The 26,091-nt window shown below is 42.0% G+C and overlaps 1 protein-coding gene across 1 annotated transcript in view; it reads left to right on the top strand.

Moving 5' to 3' along the window:
* Positions 1-16,782: 16,782 nt before the first annotated feature.
* Positions 16,783-26,091, top strand: part of LOC311112493 (aryl hydrocarbon receptor-like) — a gene marked incomplete at its 3' end in the record, with an annotated part of 28,841 nt that continues 19,532 nt past the window's right edge. The window contains exons 1-2 of the mRNA XM_084155627.1: positions 16,783-17,199; positions 25,110-25,297. Coding sequence (XP_084011753.1) covers positions 17,141-17,199; positions 25,110-25,297 — 247 coding nt within the window. The 5' untranslated portion in view covers positions 16,783-17,140. The remainder of the gene's footprint in view (positions 17,200-25,109; positions 25,298-26,091) is intronic.

The raw sequence follows: 26,091 nt of genomic DNA, 5'->3' as shown, positions 1-26,091 counted from the left end.
TCATATTAAACCCCTATACAACCAGAGCCTCCCAGCCTCTGAGGCAGAATAGTTCAGATGTGTTAAATAGCAAATAAAAAGGAGGATTAAAAACGAGTTAATGAAAACATCCAATGAGTTTACTGACCTCTCTCTGTCTGCCCCAATCCCTGCAATCCCCTCTCCACAGGAGCAAAGAACAGCTTTATGAATACCTCCACACACACACACACCGCCAAGTCTTGAGTGAACTGAAACAGTACAGGCCAGCTTTACGAATGCCACCAGAAAAAAAGTAGCTAAGTAGCTTAGAATGCAGAAAGCCGTTTAGTGCTCATTGTTATTTCTGGATATTGTGAGAAAAAGTGCCAGAGGCAATTAAGGCCATTGCCCTTGAGTGGCTGTGTGGTCGCTTGTTTTTATGACAAGTCTGAAGCAGTGAAATAGTACATAATGATGTCTGGTTTGAGTAACAAACACACACACACGCACGCACACACACACACACACACACACACACACACACACACACACACACACACACACACACACAAGTCCTGAGTGAAGTGAAGTGAAACACTACTACTGGACGTCTGATCAGAGGAACGGACCTCACCTGGGTTTGAAAACCTACCAAGTCTGCCAACGCCTATTCCTGTTCAAACAACTTCTCTCTCATTTTCCACCCAGATCATCTTGTCCCAATTTTACACATTACTTGTGATTTCACTTTGAGGTTGGTCCCAGACTGGCAGTTGGAAGTAGGCTGCATGCCAAGTTCATCTGGGCTAACCCAAATAGCTAGCTACACTCTTAGAAAAAAGGGTTCCAAAAGGGTTCTTCGGCTGTCCCCATATGATAACCTTTTTGGTTCCAGGTAGAACCCTTTTTGGTTCCAAGTAGAACTCTTTTGAGTTTCATGTAGAACCCTCTCAGAAAAAGGGTTCTACCTGGAACCAAAAAGGGTTCTTCAAAGGGTTCTCCTATGGAGACATCCAAAGAACCCTTTTAGGTTCTAGATAGCACCTTTTTTTGTATAATAGCTTGTTAAATAAGAGGCCAAACATTTCATGAAACGTTGTTACATAAAGCATTTCATATTTCTTCTCCATTTTACCAATATTTTGGGATCTGTTTTTTTTTCTTGCTCTTACCAGTTAGAGGTTGGCCTCTCCTTGTAAACTTCAGTCAGGTTTTGGGTGATTTCAAATTTGAATTCAGTGATGTCACACAACATCCGGGAATGACCGTCTTTGGCTTTACCTTGAAGACCAGCTCCTAGACGTTGAACTGATGTGCCCAGTGGGTAGCTAGCTCAGCTTGCTAGCTGTGTTGATGGACGTATACAGAAAGTAAACAAAAAACTGTAAAGTAAGTTAAGGACAGATAAACATTAAACACACAAAGAAATGATTGAAAACATGGTACGAAAAAGTATATGCTTTTGGCTCAGTATATGGAGGGCCAAAACGTATTTCCTCTCAAACATGATCAATATTATGAAATGACCATCAGCCCTTTTAAGAGTAGAGGGTTTTTGTTAAACTGCTATGCAGCTAATCTAGTAGTTCCCCTTTCCTCCTTTTTTTCAGCCCAAATAGTTTCAAAATGCTCATTCTTGGCTAAGTCTATTGCAACCATTATTCAGTATATCTTGCCTCTTAATCTAATATATCCAACCCTTTGAACATTTGAATAAATTGTTGAATGTCCTTTTAAATCACAAGAAGACATATTTCCCATATAGTAAGAGTAGTGAGAGAATGTGGGATATCCTAAATCCATTTGTAAATTGACCTCAGAATTTGTTTTGTAATTTAGGCCCACACTGTGCCTCTCTACACATACCCAGCTGGCTTACATGCCTCTAAGAGGAAAGAGGGAAAAGATTGCCAAGAAAAGCACGGCCTTACCATAATTTGCCTTGAACAATGTGATGGTTGATTAACATTTGACTTTTACAAGTCTGTGTGTTGAACAGCGGTCCTATGCGTGTGAGTTTTGGGAAAATATTGACATGAGCAAGTGTTCAGTGATGCAGAGGAGCGAAGGGCCAATGGGAAAGGAACCTGTCATGTTCCCAGGAAAAATATTTCCCAGTCAGCGACCAAATGCATGGATGAAGCCAATAGGCATGGAGAGAGAGCGAGAGAGTGCAGGCCTGTAGTGGGGAATTTGCACTTTAACTCACACACCTTATCAGATCAATTTATGCAACTAAAGTAATAATGACGTCCACTGACTAATAGTGAGAATTGAACTTTACATAACGTCGCTGTCTGATAACCGCGTAACTCAATTTTTGCCAATTTTAACTTTTGTATACTTATTGAAAGCATCAACACCCCTCAATGTACTCCGAACATTTCATAACTAGGACCAAGATGTAAAATGTATTCAAAATAGCTTCTGAAGTTTTATAATGATATGTTCGTTAATGGGAAAATATGGTCATTTCTTATTTCCTGAAAGCATTCTGTTTTGGAGATAAGAAGTTTTCATCAGACAGTTACTTGATGAAAACCAAGGTTAAACACCCAAAGGAAACCAAATGTGACATTCTAAGTTGCCTAAGGAAAAAAATAAACATAAAAGGACTAGGCTATATTTCCACATAGGTATAATGTATTTACTGTAAAATATTTTCTACAAGGATGCTGTTATTGTATGCAATAGGAAGTGTCAGCTCCTTGCTTGTCCCGTTGTGTTTTTTGACAGGTACTCAAAGCCACATGGTATAGTGTAGCAGAAAGACTTGCTATGGCATAGTACCACATGCTTGCTACTGTAACACAACCTCAGTTATCAAATCCATCCCCTATCAAACCAACACCAATAATGACAAACTACATCAACAAATATGACAGACAGCCTCGTATACAACAACATTAACATTAATAGGGATCTTTTATCACTCTCTGTTCTGCTTGAAGTGAGTGTTAACTGTTAGGTCTAAAGTGTTTAATTTTTCATTCAGTACAAGGGTATGCATGAGTTCATGGGAAGTCGTCATGTTTATCGTTGTGAGTGTAGCCTGGGCCTCGCTAGGCCCATACTTCATGTCAGCGCTGGGGAACCAGGGAGAAACCAACCGACCGACCGGGGCTCTAATCAACTACAGATGAGTGGAGGGACGGAGCCCGGCCAAAAGCAGAGGAGGCCCCACTCTTCAATAACACTGGAAATAACAGACTGGGGCTGGGAGGCTGTGGATGGCGGGTCCCAATGGGCCAGAGAGGCCTGGCCCATGCTCAGTTCTTCAGCTCCAGCTTCACAGTCTTCTCCTGAAGTCACCAGCTGAGAATGCTGGGACATGGGGCCCCTCGCGTGCGAACACAGTTTTCCGAGGGAAGGGGCTCACTCTACCCACTTAGAGTCAGGCAGCCCGAGCCGAGACAGCCTCAACACCAGGCACTGCTGTTGACTCAACGCAATCACCTCTCCTCTCATGTCCAAGCATGGCTACAGTAGGCCACCATGCAGTGAGGCACTGCAGCACACTCTTATATGAAAATGCAAAGCCGCGGAGGTTAGGGACTTTGACTTTGTGCTGGTCACATATAATACAACCACATGTTTGTGTATACTACTATCCTAACTCAAAAAGAGACAGAATTATTCTGAGCATTTTCTCAAAACAGGTTTTTTTGACATGCAAGTAGAACCATTAGAAATAAGTACCGTAGGACTAATGTCCCTCAGATTGCAGATTGCATGCAATACCACATATACACGTATAGACATTAGTCCCACAGAATCAAAACGTTATTGACTTACTGTACAAAAAGGGTATTGATCTGAGTTTTTGTAGATGTGTTACTAAACACACTTAATCACCACACATGTCCATTAAAATGCATGAGGTAAACCCACATAATAGATCCTAAAGTAGTCGGGGAGGAAAGTGTGGAGTGCAGAAAGCACCCAAACACAAGTGTTCCCCTTTGGAGTGTTCCCATCTGTTGGTCGGGCTGAGGGGGAGATCATTCCTTCATACGAATTTATTTGTGCTGGCTTTTCCAACTTCTGATTATCCATACTGATTACTGGGCTTATGCGAATGAAAAACGAGGCCCTGTTTCTACTGTAGCTGCCAGCGATGAACAGTAGTCCTACTCTTCAATGGCACTGCTGCTGCTGTATGCTAAGGGAACACGCATCGTAAGTGACATTTGTAATTTTTTCTCTCTGTAAATATATTTTATGTAGTTACTGTTGATCCTTAGGGGCCTCCTTAATTGCATTCTTCGTTAGAAACATTTACATGATTCTGTAAGGTGGTGTCCATGCCTTTTGTGCGACCACAACATACAGTATCTGTGTCTATGCTACTTGTCCAGAGTGAGTGGTGGTCATCAGTTGGGAAAACCCAAAGGTTGGGGATCTAGGCCAGACCCAGGTGTCATAAACCCAATGCCCTAGGACCAAAGGTGAGCTGTTTGTCTCCCTCCAAGATCACTGTAGTGCCCCTCCTTCTGGATGCCACAGTTAACAGACGGTCAGGTAGAGGAAAGTAGATGTCTGAAGACTGCTGTCATGGATTATATATTATTCTGTTATTTAAATTCCAACTCTGATCTTGAAAACACTTCCAGTCAGATAAACATGAGAGAAGAACATTCCTCATAAATCATATTATCCTATCTCTCAAAGTTGTGCCAGCCAGGTAGACGTGATATTCAATATAATGATACATTACACAGCTGAGCTTGGCAGTAAGATCAAGAGGACGGGCAGGGTGGGAGTTTATTCTTTTGGGAACTGGGAAAATAAGATATGCCTATCCCACTGGGCACACACTGGTTGAATCAATTTTGTTTCCATGTAATTTCAATGAAATAGACGTGGAATAGACGTTGAATTGACGTCTGTGCCCAGTGGAATGTTGTTGCCATGAAATTCTGACAGTGATGAAAACTATGCATCTCTTCTTCATAATTCATGCTGTTTGGTCCATGTCAGTCCACCAGAACTTTTATGGAGTTGAGTGAAGGAAGAAAGGGGACTTACAAATCAAATCAAATTGTATTGGTCACGTACACATATTTTGCAGATGTTATCATGGGTGCAGCGAAATGCTTCTAGCTCCACCAGTGCAGTAATATATAACAATACAAAACAATACACCAACTCCCCAAATAAAAAAGAAAGGAATAAGTTAAGAAATATATAAATATTAGAACGAGCAATGTCAGAGTCTGGAATATAAATATATATATATATATTATATGATGGTGTGTATAGACAGTATGGACAGTATATGAATAGAAAAGGTGTGTACAGCAGTAGTTATGATGAGCCTCGACTAGAATACAGTATATACATAGTGGGTAAAACAGTATGTAAACATTATTAAAGTGACCAGTGTTTAATGACTATGTACATAGGGCAGCAGTCTCTAAGGTTCAGGGTAGAGTACCGGGTGCTAGCCGGCTAGTAACAGTGACTAAAGTTCAAGGCAGGGTACTGGGTGGAGGCCGGCTAGTGGTGACTATTTAAAAGTCTGATTGCCTGGAGATAAGGTGAGTCTACTGCCCAGTCTGCACTCCATCAGGTACAAAAAAAAATGGTGGTAATGTTTTTCAATCTGAAAAGCATGATTACATTCATGTGTTATGTTATGTTACATATCATCACTAGGAATTCTGTGGTTGCCAAGGTGCCGATATGGCAGCCTTGGATGATTACTCCTGTACATGTATCATGTATTAGTTATTCACTGTTTTAAGTGTTTTTTATTTTAAAAAAGTGTTTGATTTAGGAAGCTGATTAAGAATAGATTACTTTGATCTAGACAATCTGAGAATATATCAGTCTGATTCATGTCATGTTTTGATTCGAATTCTCTCAACAATGACAACCTGCACCTAAATGATTACCAAGGCAAGTTGGATCAATTATAACCTATGTGGTATATTCCCCCCCTCAATCCAATTCAGAAGATCAACTTATCCAACATGGTGATTTTAACCATGTTGATGTGTCTGGACTATGCTCAGATTACAACAACTTGTTAATATTCCAACTAGACAGAATGCCATCCTTGACTTTGTCATTATCAACCTAGAGGACTTTTATAGTAATCCTTCAACAATGTCACCTTTGGGTCTCAGTGATCATAATATTGTAGTTATCACACCCAAGTCTCATTCTGTCACTAACACAACCAGGAAAGAAGTTATTAAACCAATGAAAGAGTCAAGCATCAGAGCATGTGGTCAGTGGCTTTCCCTCCATAAATGTCCGGAAGTAATAAATGTGGAGAACACACAGGAGAAAACAGACAACTTTCATAACACCCTGAATCACACCATTGCAGCTTACGTCCCAAAATGGGTGGTTAGGATGCATGCACAGGATGAGGATTGGATTTCACCCAGAATCAATGAGCTGATTAAAAGCAGACAAAAAGCCTTCAGTGAAAAAGACTGGCCTTCATGGCACACACTGAGGAACACAACCCAGAGAGTGATCAAGGCAGTAAGATCAACATTCTACCACACCAAAATCCAGAAAAACAAGAGGGAGAACCCAGCCACAGCAGTAAAAAGACGGGCTGGACCCAGACAACCCTTCTGCCATTGCCAATGCTATAAATGACAAGTTTTCCTCTTTCATCACATCATTACCACCACTAAACCTGTCAGACCTACCTGGATTCTTGCCAGCTATGCCACTCCCTACTGTTGAACCATGGGAAATGCATAGGAAACTACTTGCCGTTCCAACCAGAAAAGCCCCAGGTCCTAGCCTCATCAGTGGCAGATAAATCAGGGAATTTGCTGTTGAAATATCCATCCCCCTGACTGACATCTTCAACACCTCCCTGCGTGAAAGAGTGGTTCCACATCAATGGAAGGAGGCAATAGTGATCCCCCTGCTGAAGAGTAATCCACCGAGCATTGACCAGCTACGGTCTGTATCGCTCACGCCACTTCTGGCAAACGTGTGTGATGGTTTTGTTGCTGAATGGGTAACAGGATATCCAAAAGAACATCTCCAACCAACAGTTTGGCTGCCTCAAGTGACACTCAACCACCCACTGCCTTATAAACATGGCAGACCAGCTGTACAGAACAGACACCAGAGGCACCTCCAGCACATGGGTCCTGACAGACTACAGCAAGGCCTTTGGTCTAGTGCATGGCTGCCCAACCCTCTTCCTGGAGATCTACTGTCCTGCAGGTTTTCAGTCCAACCCTAATTTAGCATATCTGATTCAGCTAGTTAAGGTCTTGTTGAGCAGCTAATAAGTAGAATCAGGTGTGTTAAATTAGGGTTGGACTGAAAACCCACAGGACGGTAGATCTCCAGGAAGAGGGTTGGGCAGCCCTGGTCTAGTTGATCACACCATTGCAATGAAACACCTTTTGAGATGATCTGTCCGACCAGAGATCATGCTATGGATTTGTAACTTCCATTCCGACCGTAGCCAGGTGACAAGATACTATTAGACTCTATCCCAGGCCCAAAAACTCTCCTGTGGCTTCCCCCAGGGCACACGGCTTGGTCCAATTGTATTTGTACACGTCAACGGTGCATCAGAGGGTACCCTATCCAACTCCTGGCCTTTGTGGATGACCTGAACCTCATTAAATCAAGACACTTCCACCATACAGCAGGGCCTCAACCAACTAGCCGACTGGTAAGAACAAAACAAGATGAAGCTCAACCTAACAAACTGCAAAGTCATGTACACCTGTTTCAGCCACAATCCTGACTCACCTCTGCAATGATCCATCTCCGGCCACACACTTGAGGTGGTGTCCAGTGCCAAAGCGCTCAGTGTGACATTCCAAGCCAACCTAAAATGGGACACACACATCACCGATATTAACACCAAAGGGAACCGAAGGCTCTTCATGATGAACCATCTTCGCCACTTCAACCTTCCGACCGAAGACCTTCTGACAGTCTATACCTGCTTTGAAGAGACCAGTGCTCGAGTACACCACTCCAGTATGGCACCCAGGTCTCACAGCCCACCAACACCACCAACTTGAGAAGATCCAACTACGTACAACCAAAATCATCATGGGCCCCACCTACACCTCCTACGACTCTGTATGCAATGACCTGGGCTTGCCGTCCTTGGAGTCCCGCCGCACCCACCTCTGCAGATCCTTTGCCCAGAAACGTAAAGAAATTCCAGGATTACAACAAATGGCTGCTTCAGACGGAAGGCCATCTCAGTGGCAGATCTACACGATCCAGTTACAAACTGAACCTTCCCCCTACTCTGACTGACAGATACTACAACAGTCCGATGCCTTACTTTGTGAGACTGCTTAATGCTGCTTAACTGTAATATTGTATACTACATCTGATCTTTTTTATTTACTTACTTACGTAGGCCTATGTATGCTGCAATTCAGTTTTTAGCTGCAAATGTTTATAATTCAAAATAAACATTATATATATACATCGCCAAAAGAGTGGATTCGGCTATTTCAGCCACATCCATTGCTGACAGGTGTATAAAATCGAGCACACAGCCATGCAATCTCCATAGACAAAAATTGGCAGTAGAATGGCCCATACTGAAGAGCTAAGCTAAATTTTTGCCCTGCTAGAGCTGCCCCGGTCAACTGTAAGTGTTGTTATTGTGAATTGGAAAAGTCTAGGAGCAACAACGGCTCAGCCGTGAAGTGGTAGGCCACACAAGCTCACAAAACGGGACCGCTGAAGCGCATAGCACGTAAAAATCATCTGTCCTCGGTTGCAACACTCCCTACCGAGTTCCAAAATACCTCTGGAAGCTACAGTTGAAGTCAGAAGTTTACATACACTTAGGTTGGAGTCATTAAAACTTGTTTTTCAACCACTCCACACATTTCTTGTTAACAAACTATAGTTTTGGCAAGTCGGTTAGGACGTCTACTTTGTGCATGACACAAGTAATTTTTCCAACAATTGTTTACAGACAGATTATTTCACTTATAATTCACTGTATCACAATTCCAGTGGGTCAGAAGTTTACATACACTAAGTTGACTGTGCCTTTAAACAGCTTGGAAAATTCCAGAAAATGATGTCATGGCTTTAGAAGCTTCTGATAGGCGAATTGACATCATTTGAGTCAATTGGAGGTGTACCTGTGGATGTATTTCAAGGCCTACCTTCAAACTCAGTGCCTCTTTGCTTGACATCATGGGAAAATCTAAAGAAATCAGCCAAGACCTCAGCAAAATAATTGTAGCCCTCCACAAGTCTGGTTCATCCTTGGGAGTAATTTCCAAACGCCTGAAGGTACCACGTTCATCTGTACAAATAATAGTACGCAAGTATAAACACCATGGGACCATGCAGCCGTCATACCGCTCAGGAAGGAGACGCGTTCTGTCTCCTAGAGATGAACGTACTTTGGTGCGAAAAGTGCAAATCAATCACAGAACAACAGCAAAGGACCTTGTGAAGATGCTGGAGGAAACAGGTATAAAAGTATCTATATCCACAGTAAAACGAGTCCTATATCGACATAACCTGAAAGGCCGCTCAGAAAGGAAGAAGCCACTGCTCCAAAACCGCCATAAAAAAGCCAGACTACGGTTTGCAACTGCACATGGGGACAAAGATCGTACTTTTTGGAGAAATGTCCTCTGGTCTGATGAAACAAAAATAGAACTGTTAATGACCATTGCTATGTTTGGAGGAAAAACGGGAAGGCTTACAAGCCGAAGAAAACCATCCCAACCGTGAAGCACAGGGGTGGCAGCATCATGCTGTGGAGGTTCTTTGCTGCAGGAGGGACTGGTGCACTTCACAAAATAGATGGCATCATGAGGACAATGACCCCAAGCATACTTCCAAAGTTGTGGCAAAATGGCTTAAGGACAACAAAGTCAAGGTATTGGAGTGGCCATCACAAAGCCCTGACCTCAATCCTATAGAAAATGTGTGGACAGAACTGAAAAAGCATGTGCGAGCAAGGAGGCCTGCAAACCTGACTCAGTTACACCAGCTCTGTCAGGAGGAATGGGCCAAAATTCACCCAACTTATAGTTGGAGCTTGTGGAAGGCTACTCGAAATGTTTGACCCAAGTTAAACAATTTAAAGGCAATGCTACCAAATACTAATTGAGTGTATGTAAACTTCTGACCCACTGGGAATGTGATGAAAGAAATAAAAGCTGAAAGAAATAATTATCTCTACTATTATTCGGACATTTCACATTCTTAAAATAAAGTGGTGTTCCTAACTAACCTAAGACAGGGAATTTTTACTAGGATTAAATGTCAGGAATTGTGAAAAACTGAGTTTAAATGTATTTGGCTAAGGTGTATGTAAACTTCCGACTTCAACTGTACATCGGGAGTTTCATGAAATGGGTTTCCATGGCTGAGCCTAAGATCAGCATGCATAATGCCAAGCGTCGGCTGGAGTGGTGTAAAGCTCGCCGCCATTGGACTCTGGAGCAGTGGAAATGCTTTCTCTGGAGTGGTGAATCACGCTTCACCATCTGGCAGATTCGACGGCCGAATCTGGTTTTGGCGGCTGCCAGGAAAACTCTACCTGCCCGAATGCATAGTGCCAACTGTACAGTTTGGCGGAGGAGGAATAATGGTCTGGGGCTGTTTTTCAGTATTTGGGCTAGGCCCCTTAGTTCCAGTGAAAGGAAATCTTAATGCTACAGCATACAATGACATTCTAGACGATTATGTGCTTCCAACTTGGGGAAGGCCCCTTCCTGTTTCAGCATGACAATGCCCCTGTGCAGAAAGTGAGGTCTATACAGAAATGGTTTGTCGAGATCGGTGTGGAAGAACATGACTGGCCTGCACAAAGCCCTGACCTCAACCCTATCGAACACCTTTGGGATGAATTGGAACGTCGCCTACGATCCAGGCCTAATTGCCCAACATCAGTGCCCGACCTCACTAATGCTCTTGTGGCTGAATGGAAGCAAGTCCCCGCAGCAATGTTCCAACATCTAGTTGAAAGCCTTCCCAGAAGAGTGGAGGCTGTTATAGCAGCAAAGGGGCGACCAACTCCATATTAATGCCCATGATTTTGGAATGAGATATTTGACGAGCAGTGTAGTGTATATGGCCATGTGTATATACACTACCGTTCAAAAGTTTGGTGTCACTTAGAAATGTCCTTGTTTTCGAAAGAAAAGCAAATTTTTTGTCCATTAAAATAACATCAAATTGATCAGAAATACAGTGTAGAGATTATTAATGTTGTAAATGGCTGTGAAGGGAGTAGTACACAGCGTTGTATGAGATCTTCAGTTTCTTGGTAATTTCTCGCATGTAATAGCCTTCATTTCTCAGAACAAGAATAGACCGACGAGTTTCAGAAGAACGTTATTGTTTCTGGCCATTTTGAGCCTGTAATCGAACCCACAATTGCTGATGCTCCAGATACTCAACTAGTCTCAAGAAGGCCAGTTTTATTGCTTCTTTAATCAGCACAACAGTTTTCAGCTGTGCTAACATAATTGCAAAAGGGTTTTCTAATGATCAATTAGCCTTTTAAAATGATAAACTTGGATTAGCAAACACAACGTGCCATTGGAACACAGGACTAATGGTTGCTGATAATGGGCCTCTGTACGCCTATGTAGATATTCCATTAAAAATCTGCCGTTTCCAGCTACAATAGCCATTTTCAACATTCACAATGTCTACACTGTATTTCTGATTAATTTGATGTTATTTTAATGGACAAAAAAATTGCTTTTCTTTTGAAAACAAGGACATTTCTATGTGACCCCAAACTTTTGAACGGTAGTGTATATTCTGTATACATAAATATTTTCCTATTCACTCGTCATTCCAAAGCATCCATAGTGGACGTCAATAGTGGGAGCCTATGAGGTGACCCACGAAAGAGCCTGAACGTGCCACAGCCTTATATCAGTTACCAATGGGGCTTTGTCAGACCTGAGCCTCCCAATCCCCTTCCCAACTCAAAGCACATGTGGAGCTGGCCTCATTCAGTGTGCAGCTCCACTCATCATTAACATGTTTATTTTCTCACACTTGGAGAAAATTGGGCATTAGGAGTGGTGTGGCCCCGGTGGGAGAAGGCTAGCCTGGGCGTCAGCAGTCAACCTGTTATCTACACTCAAACCCAAACTATAAGGTACCCAAACTTACCACTGGCCTTATACCTGTAGGGTACAGACTGGAGTTTACAGTTAAGTTGGCCCGCCATTTCCCAGTAGGTTGGGCAGCAGAGATATCCCTTAAATCCCAAATCCTATCTCCTATCTCCTTGGCACTGATCTGAGATGACTGGATCCGTGTCCACTTCTACCTACAGGAGACCCAGTGTGTGTAGCCATGATCTACTCACAGGAGTGAAACGTACTGTAGAGCCCTTCCATCTGCAATCTGCACTGTAGAGGACAAATAGCACACTCTGGCCTTACTATTCAAAACATGTCAGCTAGGTAGGCACTTAGGAGTACTCTACCTCACACTGTTTGAATAAATGGTGGTCTTCAGTTTCTGTTGAAAGTATAGAGGCAAGGCTAAAGTGAAGGCTGACTTCAGTGTTTGACGCAAACAAATAGTTTCCTGAGTAGGAATGTACTGGCAAGACTACAGTCCTAAAGCCCACTCAGTACTCTGTATGACAGCGAGCATAACTCACTACCCTCGCCTCCTTTAAAAAGTTCACAGCTAATAATCTCTCATCATAAGAAAACAAGATGAGAAATGGGACCAATTTGTCTTCCAAAAGGCCAACCGAACGCCCACAAGGGTTAAGTCCCTTCCAATAAACCCAGTTGTGATTCATTGGGCTGGAGAGAGAGAGAGTTAGAGCTGCCATGGAAAAAGCCATGACCAGACGGTAAGGTAAAGTTTATACAATGGCCGGACCGACCAACTCTCCCCCACCCTCCACCCTGTTTTTCACACACACTATGTCGACTACGCCAACATCTGTCCGCAATTACGGGTCTCTCAGAAGACAATCACATTCAGGATGACTATAAGACCGAAAGAGTGTGTGTGTGTGTGCGTGTGTGTGTGTGTGTGTGTGTGTGTGTGTGTGTGTGTGTGTGTGTGTGTGTGTGTGTGTGTGTGTGTGTGTGTGTGTGTGTGTGTGTGTGTGTGTGTGTGTGTGTGTGTGTGTGTGTGTGTGTGTGTGTGTGCGCGTATGCATGTGTCGGTCCAGGGTCCAGATCTGGACTGAGTCTCTCTCAGGTTTGGTACTTTAAGGTGGAGATAATGTGTCCTTCATTTTCAGCATGTTTCATACATCTATACAAGACTGTATAAGCTATTCATTGAGAGGAACACTGCAAGGTCCACCACCGAGCTGAGTGCAGAGAGAGTGCAATACTTTATGATTTACAGCACCAGAATGATGACAGATATCCTCTAAGAATTTACTCATAATATATTCAATATTATGTACAATGATACATTACTGTACCCATAAATATAATGATGAGAGTGCAGAGAGACGAAAGAACTTCACTGGAGAGAAGACTTGTATTTCCTTGTAGACTCTTAATTTTCCTCTTCCGCAGATCAAGTGCTTGGCTAGATATGGCTACTCAGATCTGAGTAAAGGGTAAGGGCCACTTCTGGATTTAACAATGGATTTAATCCCTTCCTTTCTCTGGGAACCAGACAACCCCGGACTTCCCCTCTCTGCTTCAAGGAGAGGTAAACACAAACAACTTGTAGCCAATGAAACGATGCCAAATCACAACCTTCTGCAGCCATTTTGATTAGAGGTAAGCTCCTGTAACTGTTCCCAGACCTATGTGATAGTATCAGATTTAGCTAGGTTGTTGTTGTTTTTCCACTAGTGCTGCACCCTTATAAGTACAGCACAAGTTGATGGCTGGACAGAGCGGCCATCCAACAGCTTGAGTTTTGAACTTCGAGCCAGTTCAGTCTTTTGAAGAACCAGTGCTTCATTCAGTGTTTCGTAAAGTGAAGGGCGAGGGCAGAGAAAGACATTATGCTCATTTCAAAACAACGTCATCCACATCAACTCGTCAGACTAAACTCTAACACTGTCAGAAGGTATCAGTATCAGGAAAACAGCAATGCTGTGAATATGAATAACCATGGTCAGTGATTTTCAGATACACATATAAATGGATTGTGTGGAATGGTCATGGTGCCAAATTCCTCTGCCTCTCTTCTTATAAATTGCCAACCTATCCTACAAGGGTTCTGGTTTTCACCTCTAGGGGCAGAATTCCTTGCGGTAATAAGCCTGTAATGATGGATGTCAGTCAGTAACTGCAGGGTGAGCAGAGGTGACCAGAGGGGGTAGAGAAGCCTCAAATCTATAAAATCGTAGTATTTTTGTTTACTTTTCCGTTTGTGCAACCTAAACTGTCCTTAGTTATGACACTCACAAACAAGTATATCTTAGTCCCTTTATCCCAACAAATACTTTGCAAAGGCAGGTGACATATAAATTGCATTTTATTTTTCCTTAAAGCACATCAGTTTTCTGAAGCGCTATATCATGGATGCAGGTGCAGAAAGATGTCATAATTGAGAAGAATCCAAAATGACACAGCACTCATTTCACTTTATGAAGCTGGTTATAGAACTAAATGCTACCCAGTAAAAGTTCAGTGAGTAACATTTAAAACTGTTTTCAACAGATTTACTAGTGTATTAAAATCACCTCTGCGTGTCTTTTTAAACACTATGGTAGCAATCTTTGATTTGCCATCTAGAACTGGAAACTAACCACAGTTTCACCCTGTCCCCGCCAAACAATATACATTTCTCTGAATTGTATAACTCTAAATACAGTGTAATTCTTTAATTAGCTCATGTTAAGAGTGCAGTTTTGTTAATGTTGCATGTATATTTCTTGACATGTCAGATAGAGCTTCTCTTCTGGTTGCATAAACTGATGTGATAATTCTACCTTGATGATAACCATCTAATTTTATCATACTGCAGCTATTTTAAGAGCATTTTATGAATAATATTTCAGATTGAAGTAGAATTTCAGATCTAAACTCCATCATTTCAATAATAGCGCCGTGCTTCAAATGAATGTCAAAACAGAGAGGGTTCTATAAACTACCTTTGTTCTCACTACAAACAGTAGTTTCTTCATTTTAATTCATACAATTTACACTCCCTCTGCAATCTACATAATTACAGTGCAACCAAGACAACTTCACTAACTAAGGTCTGTGTGTCAGTTTCCTGTATGTTACCGGCCAGATTTTCTTTATTTCAAGTCAAACTTTGATTTAATTGGATGTGTTTTCAACCGTAAAAGTAATTTAATGGTGCCAGATGGTGGCATATCATAAATAGCTACTTACTTGTAACTGGTTTGTTTATCAGCACCAACAACAGTGGCTCTATGGTAACGAAATAGGTTTTCCCATGTGTTAATTTGTTCTTCACTATGGCAGAGACTTTCCCTCCAGTGGCTATGATGGTGATCTCCAACACTTGCTTGGATAGATTACCTTAATTGGCAGCTATGCCAAATGACTTCTGGTGAGTGTTGTTAATAGGGGAAAAACAGACGCAAAAAAACAAGCACAAAATAACCAACTGGTGTTAGTTCTAGAATTGCACTCAATTTAGGCTCTGTGTTTCCATCACTGTATTTCTCAACATACATTTGTCACAATTTTTGTTCAATTAAGCTTCAGTGCTACAGTAATGTTGACTGATTTCATGTGTTAAGTTTCCATTATAGTGTAAACCCCAATACGTTGCTTCAATTGACAATTGGTCAAATACTTTGTTGATATGTGGATCCACACATAAACAGTGGTTATGAAATATGTTGGAATGCTATGTCATGGCCAGCAGCTGAATATATGAAGCCAAAATACATTGTGATCGACTGATTAATCACCTTGAACAAGAACAGAGAGACCTTTTCAACCCCAATCCTCTATTCAGTGTTTACTGACAGGGAGTAGGAGTAAAGGATGACAGATTAGACAATAATGAAGGGTGTAGAAGTTCACTTGTAACCATGGGGACCTACTTTGTGGAGTGTTGAGTAAGTTGATTTGACACATTACATATCACTCCTCTCTGCCAGCCAAGTCAAAGCTGTCAGCTATTCTGTGGTGTGCTTTACTGTCCTTTCTGTGACTGTTTGTTTTTACTGACACTGGTTCAATATGTGTGCTGCAGCTAGTTCATGCTCTGTGGTGAATATGGTCGGTCAGAGGTTGTGTGTGTTTTTCCACTACCTGCCAGACAGCAAGGCCTGGGCGACCCGACCAAACCAATCACAGTCTGGAGTGTCAATGCCACGTGTCAATAAACATTGGCCTCCCTGGCCCAGTCCACATGATTGGTAGTAACACAGTCATGATGCAGTGAGGGGATCTATTTTATTCTATCCTATTCTGTTAGTTTCTATTCTGTGTGATTCTAATCCTGTCTACTGTGTCACCTTGAAGTGGTTGAATCTTTACCAGTAAGTCCCTATTGTCAGTGTTAATCATTCACTTCAGTTTCTCCCAAAAATATAATTATCCAATATTATCATGTACTGGAAATACTGTCCTGCTACTAGGATCCACTGGCCAAGCCAAGCCATCACAGAGAAAGAGGAGACTGAATTTCAGAGTGCATACATTTCTCCAGCTACATCCCTCAGCTGTTTACCAAAACAGTGGCGGGGTCGCTGCTTTATTATTGTTTGAATCGCAGATTGCCCTTTTAAATGTATATCTCTCTCTTCTGTGTTATATTTCCTGAAAGCGCTGTGCACCAATAGCGAGCAGCCCCACTGTAACTGCTGCGCGAGCTACAGTGAACCAGCGCTCTGGATTGGTTTGAGTAGCAGAAAAAGCAGCCATTGCGTTCGCGCAACTGGTGTACAGTATGTGAATGCAGTAGGAATGACAGCTTGAAAAAAATGAAAAAAGGACGGAGTCAAATGTGTTCCGATCACGCACGCCACTTCTAGCTGCTGTCTGCTGTGTAGTGTGAAAGGTTTCCCTAAACTTTTATATCAAAAAGCAATTTTGGATGTATCGGTCTGGTCTACCAAGAGGAATAGTTTCTACGCATATTTGGAGCTTCGACTTATGAGACGTTCTGTGCATCGGCGGACTCTGGATATTGACATTATACAGAGCTTTATCTTGTCGTGTTTCTTCGAAATATATCTGCAAGAATAAGAGGGAAACGTATAGGATAGTCTTATTCTATAGACTTTCTTAGTGAGAGATACATCATGTTGGGGAGTACGGCGCAGTACGCAGCTAAGAAACGGAAGAAGCCTGTTCAGAAAATGTAAGCAACTCTGAATATAATTTTCAAGTTAAAAGATACGGCTACGTTGTGTAAGTTATCTTACAGGTCAACCAATACTACTAAAACCGTTTATAACGACATAAAACAATAAACTAAATGTTTAATTTGAAGGCTATTCTACTATTATGTGTATAGTAGACTTGTGTAGCCTATCGTGTGGCACTTATTTTCAGTATAGGCTATGGGGTCTGAGCTTCACTAAATCAAGTTACGCAAATAAGACCGATGTGCATGTTCACTACCTTTTGTCATAATTGTATGGGTGAATGCATGACTGCATTTTTACGTTACACATTGTTTGGAGTGTTATGTATCAATCTATAATTGATCATATTAAATTAATAATATTCATATTATGATACTGGTTTTGCGTTAAAGTTGTGCATAATGTTGGTATAGCTCTGGGTATCTGCAGTGATTCTGCACATTGTCTCGTTCCAAACCATTTTCATTAGATTTTTTATCTATACAATCTCCTCTATTTAAATTCCCTGTATTTGCCACAGCAGCCTACTATAAATGCTTCCTCAAGTCTTTAGGGTTACCTTAAGATTGTGTTTTGGTGTGTAGTTATGGGCTGGCATGGAAATGGTCGTCTTGCATTAGTCTTAATCAAGTTGAAAATTGGCTGCGCTCTCACGCAATGCTTACATGGGGAGGGAGAGCAGGGGAAGCTGGGCCGAAATGTTGTAATATGATAGTCCTGCGTTTTTTTAATCAACTTTTTTGTATTTCTTAATTTTTTTCCTCTGCAAATTAACATATTTCTAACTCATGCAAAGTTACACAGTTGTATTCTCTGGAGAAAAAAATTACTTGAACAAATCGTTTTTTAAAATGTTTAAATGTATCGCAGTATTCAGAACTGTTTGGTCCCGTTGGTCCCAACATTCCAGTAAAAATCGTCTTTTAGCATATCTGACTTTCATTTATCTGCATGGCCAGCCCTTATATGTACATAAACAGTTGCATTCATGAGTTGTATTGACACATTTCAATACAAAAATAAGGTCAGCCTAAGCAAAATCCTGATAAAAAAATGAATGCTGTATGTACAGAAATTATTTGCTCACTGGGAAATGAATATCGAACTAGTCAGTGACAACTGTGTTGAGTTTGGAGTTTGTGACAGCAACTATGTGAGCATATTACAGTATTATAGACACATGTCCTAGGATTTCCTATGATCTTCTATATAGAAGAACCCCTTACCTTCTAACGACTCTTGTGTAGCTCGTGAGCATCATAAAGCAAACAATATGTGCGTGTTTGTGAGAGTCTCAGCGTTTCATAGAAAACTTTGAATAGTTTGTAGATCAAACCATTGGTGCTCTACAGACGTTTTTGTATAAAATACCTGCCCCAGGCCCCTTCGGGTTCCACCCTTGTCTCACAAATACCGCTCTAGCTCAGCCCCCGGTAATGAAACAGACGATTCCAATGGTACAAGAAGACTGTAGCTCAAACACACAATGTTTAAAAGGGGTTAGAAGTCCGAAACGCACCAGCGATACGGTGGGACTCATTGAGTTAATAAGTATGAGTAATTACTTTATTATTACCTACTCATAACCTTACGACCCTATTAGCAAGTATTTTGCTCAACTTTTTACAAGTATTTTCTTTCTCCACTCTCCACACTTTCTACCAGCCCTATATGTAAACATTCTCTTTTCATTGCTCTCTCCCTCTATCACATTTCCAGAAGGTTGGAACAATGGCACAGGGTAACCTGTTGGCCTTTTAAAAATAGAAGATTGATGACATAACCTACAGCGTCTACAGTGTGAGCTTTTTCTACCTCTACAATGATATCATTGTGTGACTGCTGTGTGCAGACCAGGCCTAGGTTGCGACTCAAACGGCACTCTATTCCGTATATAGTGCACTACTTTTGACCAGGGCTCATAGGGCTCTCTGGTCAAATGTAGTGCACTATATAGGGAATAAGATGACATTTGGGATGCATCGCTAGTGTTTTAGTAGACAACCCTCTGCATATCTTTTTTAAGCATTTTTAGTCATTTAGCAGACGCTCTTATCCAGAGCAACTTACAGTTAGTGCATACATACTTTTTTTCTTTTTCATACCCCCCTGGGAATCGAAACCACAACCCTGGCGTTGCAAACACCATGCTCTACCAACTGAGCTACATCCCCACCAGCCATTCCCTCCCATGGACGACGCTGGGCCAATTGTGCACCACCCCATGGGTCTCCCAGTAGCGGCCGGCTACGACAGAGCCTGGATTCGAACCAGGATCTCTAGTGGCACAGCTAGCACTGCGATGCAGTGCCTTAGACCACTGCGCCACTCGGGCGTATGATGCTCAGTCAGCCACTCTCACTAGGTCACTGACTTTTAGTTGTGAGTTTTCCGCCAGGAAGAATCCCTTTTAGAACAGAAAATCCATGACTCTTTGTGATTCCTTTGTAAATCAAATGAGAGTGATCCAACAATTCAACAAACATTTCACTTTATCTAAGATACTTATAGACAGACAGACACACAAAGACAGACACACAGACAGATACACAAAGACAGACACAAAGACAGACACAAAGACAGACACACAGACAGACAGACAGACAGGTTAGACCCTGGCTCTCCAGTCCACACCAGACCCTCTGCCACCCCTCCACCCCTGGCCTGCCACTTGTCAGTGATGTCACATGGCTACATTAACTGTAACGGACCTCACCAGAAGCTCATTACGGGAACACTTGACCCAATGAGCTAGAAGTGACTGGGCTATTTTTGGCAGCAAGGACGTCAATGGATTAATATGACTTCGATGGTGATGACCATGGAGGGTCATGCGTTCACATTCCCACATTTGAAAGCTTTACGTTAAGGGACCCCTATTCCCCATCCACAGGTGTGACTACTACCTTCACCATTACTTCACAGACAGTGTCCTGACTGTTTGGAAAGAATGTTAGACTGTTTTTTACCTTGTCTTTTTTTTCCTTACCAAACAGTTTGGAAAGAATGTTAGACAGTTTTGATGTACTTATTATTTTAGACATAAAACCTAATCTTATTCAGGGGTTGTTGTTACACTGACTCAGACAAAGTACCTTTGTTTGGGAGTCTGGGAAAGCAGTCTTGCAATAAGATGGTAATACTCTGCCAAAATAGATAACACTACACATCCATTGTTTTAAGAATTTGCCTTATGAGTAGGCCTCCTGTAGCTCAGTTGGTAGAGCATGGCGTTTGCAACGCCAGGGTTGTGGGTTCGATTCCCACGGGGGGCCAGTATGAAAAATGTATGCACTCACTAAAAAAACTGTAAGTCGCTCTGGAAAAGAGCGTCTGCTAAAAGACTTAAATGTAAAATGGTGAGAGAGCCAGCGAGGTGGGCAACACGAATGCTGCAGGTTGAGCCATCTGAGTTTAATTCCAGTCTTGTTTTGTTGAGGTGGACCAGAAACAGATGTTCATAGAGTTCTACTGGAGGTTATCAGGGTGGGAATGACCTTACCAGAGCCGGGCTCAAATAGTATTTGTGCACTTTCAAATACTTTAGCTGCCCTTGGTTGAGCTTGCCTGGCGCAAAATAACCAATGGAATAGGCCCAAAAGGGCAAAACCCTGCCCACCTGGCACTCTATGCAGGCTAAGCCAAATGTTGAAAGTATCTGATGGGAAACAAATACTATTTGAATCCAGGCATGGGCCCTGCTGTTTCCAAACGTGCACAGGCCTCTCTTGTCATGTGTCGGTTATAACACTGAAAATCAGATTACCTAGATCTGGTTCCTCTATCGCTCCTCCTCTGTTCAGCCATTAGGTTGACCTTTGGAAGACTGGCCTGTTTTCTATTTTGGTTCAGATCTAGGCCATTTGGTTTGAACTGTTTATGGAAAGGTTGGACATTTTAATTATGTAAGCCAAAATGCTACAAGAAGCTAGCACTTATCTTATTATAAATACATAAATATGTAAACATCACTGTGTGGTCCTTGCAGTGACTAAGAATACACTAATGTAACATTGAACTACATGCACCCGTATCAAAACATGCTAATGTCACTTGGAATTTGTTATTAACTTGTGATATCACCTGTGCTACAACAATGAAGTTACCTCTGTCTGTGTGAGGAATCCAAGATGGAGTCCAACTGACGGTGGACGGACAGAGATGGTCTGAATGAAGCGCCTATTGTCCCCAAGGCCAGTCTCTGGTGTCGTCACTTTCCCTTGTTTTCGGGGAATGTGTAATTTGGGTCCAAACCTCTGGCTTGAGTTACCGTTGAAATCCCTTCGGGTAAGCCCTTGGTGGTGAAAATACAGTGTTGGGTTACAACAGACCTCCATTTGACAACAATGGCTTGGTTTCTCAAGACAAGGTTCTCCCAAACATTGAACCAGGAAATTCTGAAGTGGGAGAGCTTGTTGGTTTATTAGGACTGGTAAGAGTAGACAATGACACACTATGTTAAAAACATTATAATGTTTAGGGTTTGAAATGTCATCTATTTCTATGAAAATTAATTTCCAAGAAAATGTTTCACACAGTTTTTCTTGGAATAGGTGATTAAATATGATGTACAGTATACTTGACACACAAAGCTAATATTGCCTTGCTTAACAAATGGCTAAAACAACTCTGACCAGCCTAATATAAGCTCTTTGACTTAAGGCCTTTTGTAGTTAGTTGAACATTATAATGGATTAATTATGCTATTTGACAGTTTACAAAGAGAGTTAAGTACATTTCTAAGAATATGCCAGAGAGAGTGTAGTAGCTGTGACCCAAAGGCGCTTGGTGAGACTTACTCTAAGACAAACACCTGGGACACAGAGGCCAGTATTTGTGAGGAATCAAGATGACGTCATACTGCACCAATGACCTGGTTCTTTACTTGAGGTTGAGGATCACATCTGGCTTCAGCTACTCTTCACCATATTCCCTATAGTACGCTACTTTTGATGCTATAGGGCCGGGTTGTCAAACACATTTTCCACACGGGCCATATTTGATCTTCACCGAGATCCCAAATGTTTTTCACAAAAAGCTTATTTCTCTCAAATGTTGTGCACAAATTTGTTTATATCCCTGTTAGTGAGCATTTCTCCTTTGCCAAGATAATCCATCCATCTGACAGGTGTGGCATATCAAGAAGCTGACAGGTGTGGCATATCAAGGGGACAATAAAAGGCCACTCTAAAATGTGCAGTTTTGTCACACAACACAATGCCACAGATGTCTCAAGTTTTGAGGGAGCATGCAATTGGCATGCTGACTACAGGAATGTCCACCAGAGCTGTTAACAGAGAATGTAATGTTAATTTCTCTACCATAAGCCGACCTCCCAACATTTTGTAAAAATAATTTGGCAGTACGTCCAACCGGCCTTACAACGGGCCTTACAACCACAGACCACGTGTAACCACGCCAAACCCAGACCTCCACATCCGGCTTCTTCACCTGCGGGATCGTCTGAGACCAGACACCCGGACAGCTGATGAAACTGAGGAGTATTTACAGTATGTCTGTCATAAAGCCCTTTTGTGGGAAAAAACTCATTCTGATTAGCTGGACCTGGCTCCCCAGTGGGTGGGCCTATACCCTCCCAGGCCCAGCCATGGCTGCGCTCCTGCCCAGTCATGTGAAATCCATATATTAGGGCCTAATTTATTTATTTAAATTGACTGATTTCCTTATATGAACTGTAACTCAGTAAAATCGTTGAAATTGCTGCATGTTGCGTTATTTTTGTTCAGTACATTACCGGTCAAAAGTTTTAGAACACCTACTCATTCAACAGTTCTTCTTTATTTTTTACTATATTCTACATTGTAGAATAATAGTGAAGACATCAAAACTATGAAATAACACATATGGAATCATGTAGTAACCAAAAAGGTGTTAAACAAATTAAAATATATTTTATATTTGAGATTCTTCAAATAGCCACCCTTTGCCTTGACGGCAGCTTTGCACACTCTTGACATTCTCTCAACCAGCTTCACCTGCAATGCTTTTCCAACATTCTTGAAGGAGTTCCCACATATGCTGAGCACTTGTTGGCTGCTTTTCCTTCACTCTGCAGTCCGACTCATCCCAAACCATCTTAATTTGGTTGAGGTCGGGTGATTGTGGAGGCCAGGTCATCTGATGCAGCACTCCATCACTCTCCGTCTTGGTCAAATAGCCCTTAAACAGCCTAGAGGTGTGTTGGGTCAATATCCTGTTGAAAAACAAATGATAGTCCCACTAAGCCCAAACCAGATGGGATGGCGTATCGCTGCAGAATGGTGTGGTAGCCATGCTGGTTAAGTGTGCCTTGAATTCTAAATAAATCACAGACAGTGTCACCAGTAAAGTACCCCCACACCATAACACCATCTCCTCCATGCTTTACAGTGGGAAATACACATGCAGAGATCATCCGTTCACCCACACCGCGTCTCGCAAAGACACGGCGGTTGGAACCAAAAATCTTGTACTCCAGACCAAAGGACATATTTCCACCGGTCTAATGTCCATTGCTCGTGTTTCTTGGCCCAAGCAAGTCTCTTCTTCTTATTGGTGTCCTTTAGTAGTGGTTTCTTTGCAGCAATTCAACCATGAAGGCCTGATTCACACAGTCTCCTCTGAACAGTTGATGTTGAGATGTGTCTGTTACTTGAACTCTGTGAAGCATTTATTTGGGCTGAAATTTTGGAGGCTGGTAACTAATGAACTTATCCTCTGCAGCAGAGGTAACTCTGGGTCTTCCATTCCTGTGGCGGTCCTCATGAGAGCCAGGTTCATCATAGCGCTTGATGTTTTTTGCGACTGCACTTGAAGAAACTTTCAAAGTTCTTGAAATGTTCCGTATTGGAGCTGTTCTTGCCATAATATGGACTTGGTCTTTTACCATATAAGGCTATCTGCTGTATACCCCACCCCCTACCTTGTCACAACACAACTGATTGTCTCAAACGCATTATGAAGGAAAGAAATTCCACAAATTAACGTTTAAGAAGGCACACCTGTTAATTGAAATGCATTCAAGGTGACTACCTCATGAAGCTGGTTGAGAGAATGCCAAGAGTGTGCAAAGCTGTCATCAAGGCAAATGGTGGCTATTTGAAGAATCTCAAATATAAAATATATTTTGGTTACTACATGATTCCATATGTGTTATTCCATAGTTTTGATGTCTTCACTATTATTCTACAATGTAGAAAATAGTAAAAAATAAAGAAAAACCCTTGAATGAGTAGGTGTTCTAAAACGTTTGACCGGTAGTGTATATATATTTATTTACTCAAACCGCCAGCGGGCCTTGAGTTTGACACGTGCTATAGGGAATAGGGTGCCATTTTGCACATTTGCAAACTTGAGACATCTCTCTAAAAGACAATTTACTGGGAGGTTTTTGGGTCTGGATCACATTTCATTTTCTGAAGTGGCCCTTTGTTTGATTTTCAACAGCTTTAGAGTCTTCTTTAGTGCCAGAATTTACTTCAACAGCAACCCAACAGTGGACAGGGGAATAACCTAAACCAAATAGCACATAGCTAAAATCATAGAGTGGATCCAACTTCATTAAGGACTAAATTGATCAGGCATTTTCACATTACAGTAAAAGGAAACCGGATTCCATGTAAGATATACCAGCACTACTATTCCATTGTCTCCTTTACCAAAGTATTTCTTGCAAGGTGGTTTCATAATCACCAGAGAAACCAGGCTGTGTAGGAGAGACTTGGGCTGCTTGTCACACTTTCTACTCTTGTGTGTATTTCTCAGCACCAGTATATCTCAGAAGAGTCTTTTCAACATTAATAGAAAGATCAAGGTCTTGGGTTGAAACGGAGACCATGAACAACCCTGCATCAATTTCAAACCCTCATCATTGAACCTTAACTTATTTTTCTCTCTTTTTCAGTCCTAAACCCCCTTCTACAGATGGCATCAAGTCGAACCCGTCAAAGCGACACAGGGATCGGCTGAACGGAGAGCTGGACAAGTTGACCAGCCTTTTGCCGTTCTCAGAGGATGTACGTGCGAGGCTGGACAAGCTGTCTGTGCTTCGGCTCAGTGTGGGATACCTCAAGGTCAAGAGCTTCTTCAATGGTGAGTGGCACATACTCTGACTTATAGATAAACCAACACTTTAGCTGCCTCATAGGCCACATTGTGGCTAACTCTTACTGCAGAGGCTTCTTTTTTTTCCCCTTATATTCGCCTCGGTTCTCAACTCTCACTACTAGTCTTCCACTCGCTGTCTCTTTCTGCATCTCTCTCTCTCTCTCTCTCTCTCTCTCTCTCTCGCTCTTCCTCTCTATTTCTCTCAGGAAACGGTCTATATCTGTGTTACCGTGTTAATGTCACTTTGAGTCTCTGAGGTCGAGTGTTGAGTAGAGGACAGACAGAAATATGGTACCTCAGAGTGTCACATGGCCAGACGCAAGCTTCCTTTTCCTGTCGAGTGGCAACACATTGTTCTAAATATCATCACACACCCCTGTCTCCCCACCGCCCGCCCCTCTTAACTGTTCTCCCAAAACAGCAGAGGATGTTATTTTGGTCGGAGATGTTAGCTAGCACTGCACACACACGCGTGCGCGCACACACACCAGGCAGGATTGACTGTCCTTGCTAGTGTTTCTGCCCCACACAACATTTCCTCACATTGTTCCCGCTCTGTCCAAAATAGCGTTAATTAGAAGCAGACTGCAGCCTCGTTGCAGGCCAGGCCATGACGAGAGCTCACCAACAGATCAGTTAGCTATAAACACTCTGCAACAACAACAAAGGCAAATCAGACAGGGTCCTTTGCATATTGTATGTTTTGGACATAACTTCCTTGGCAACCAGAGGTGTTAATTGTAACGAATGGAGACATGCGTTTATTGCGTTACTAAGTA

This window comes from Coregonus lavaretus, assembly GCF_964263955.1.
Source record: "Coregonus lavaretus genome assembly, chromosome: 38".
NCBI lineage: Eukaryota > Metazoa > Chordata > Actinopteri > Salmoniformes > Salmonidae > Coregonus > Coregonus lavaretus.
Note: the sequence above shows the minus strand (reverse complement) of the source record. Positions and strands in the feature narration are given on the sequence as shown.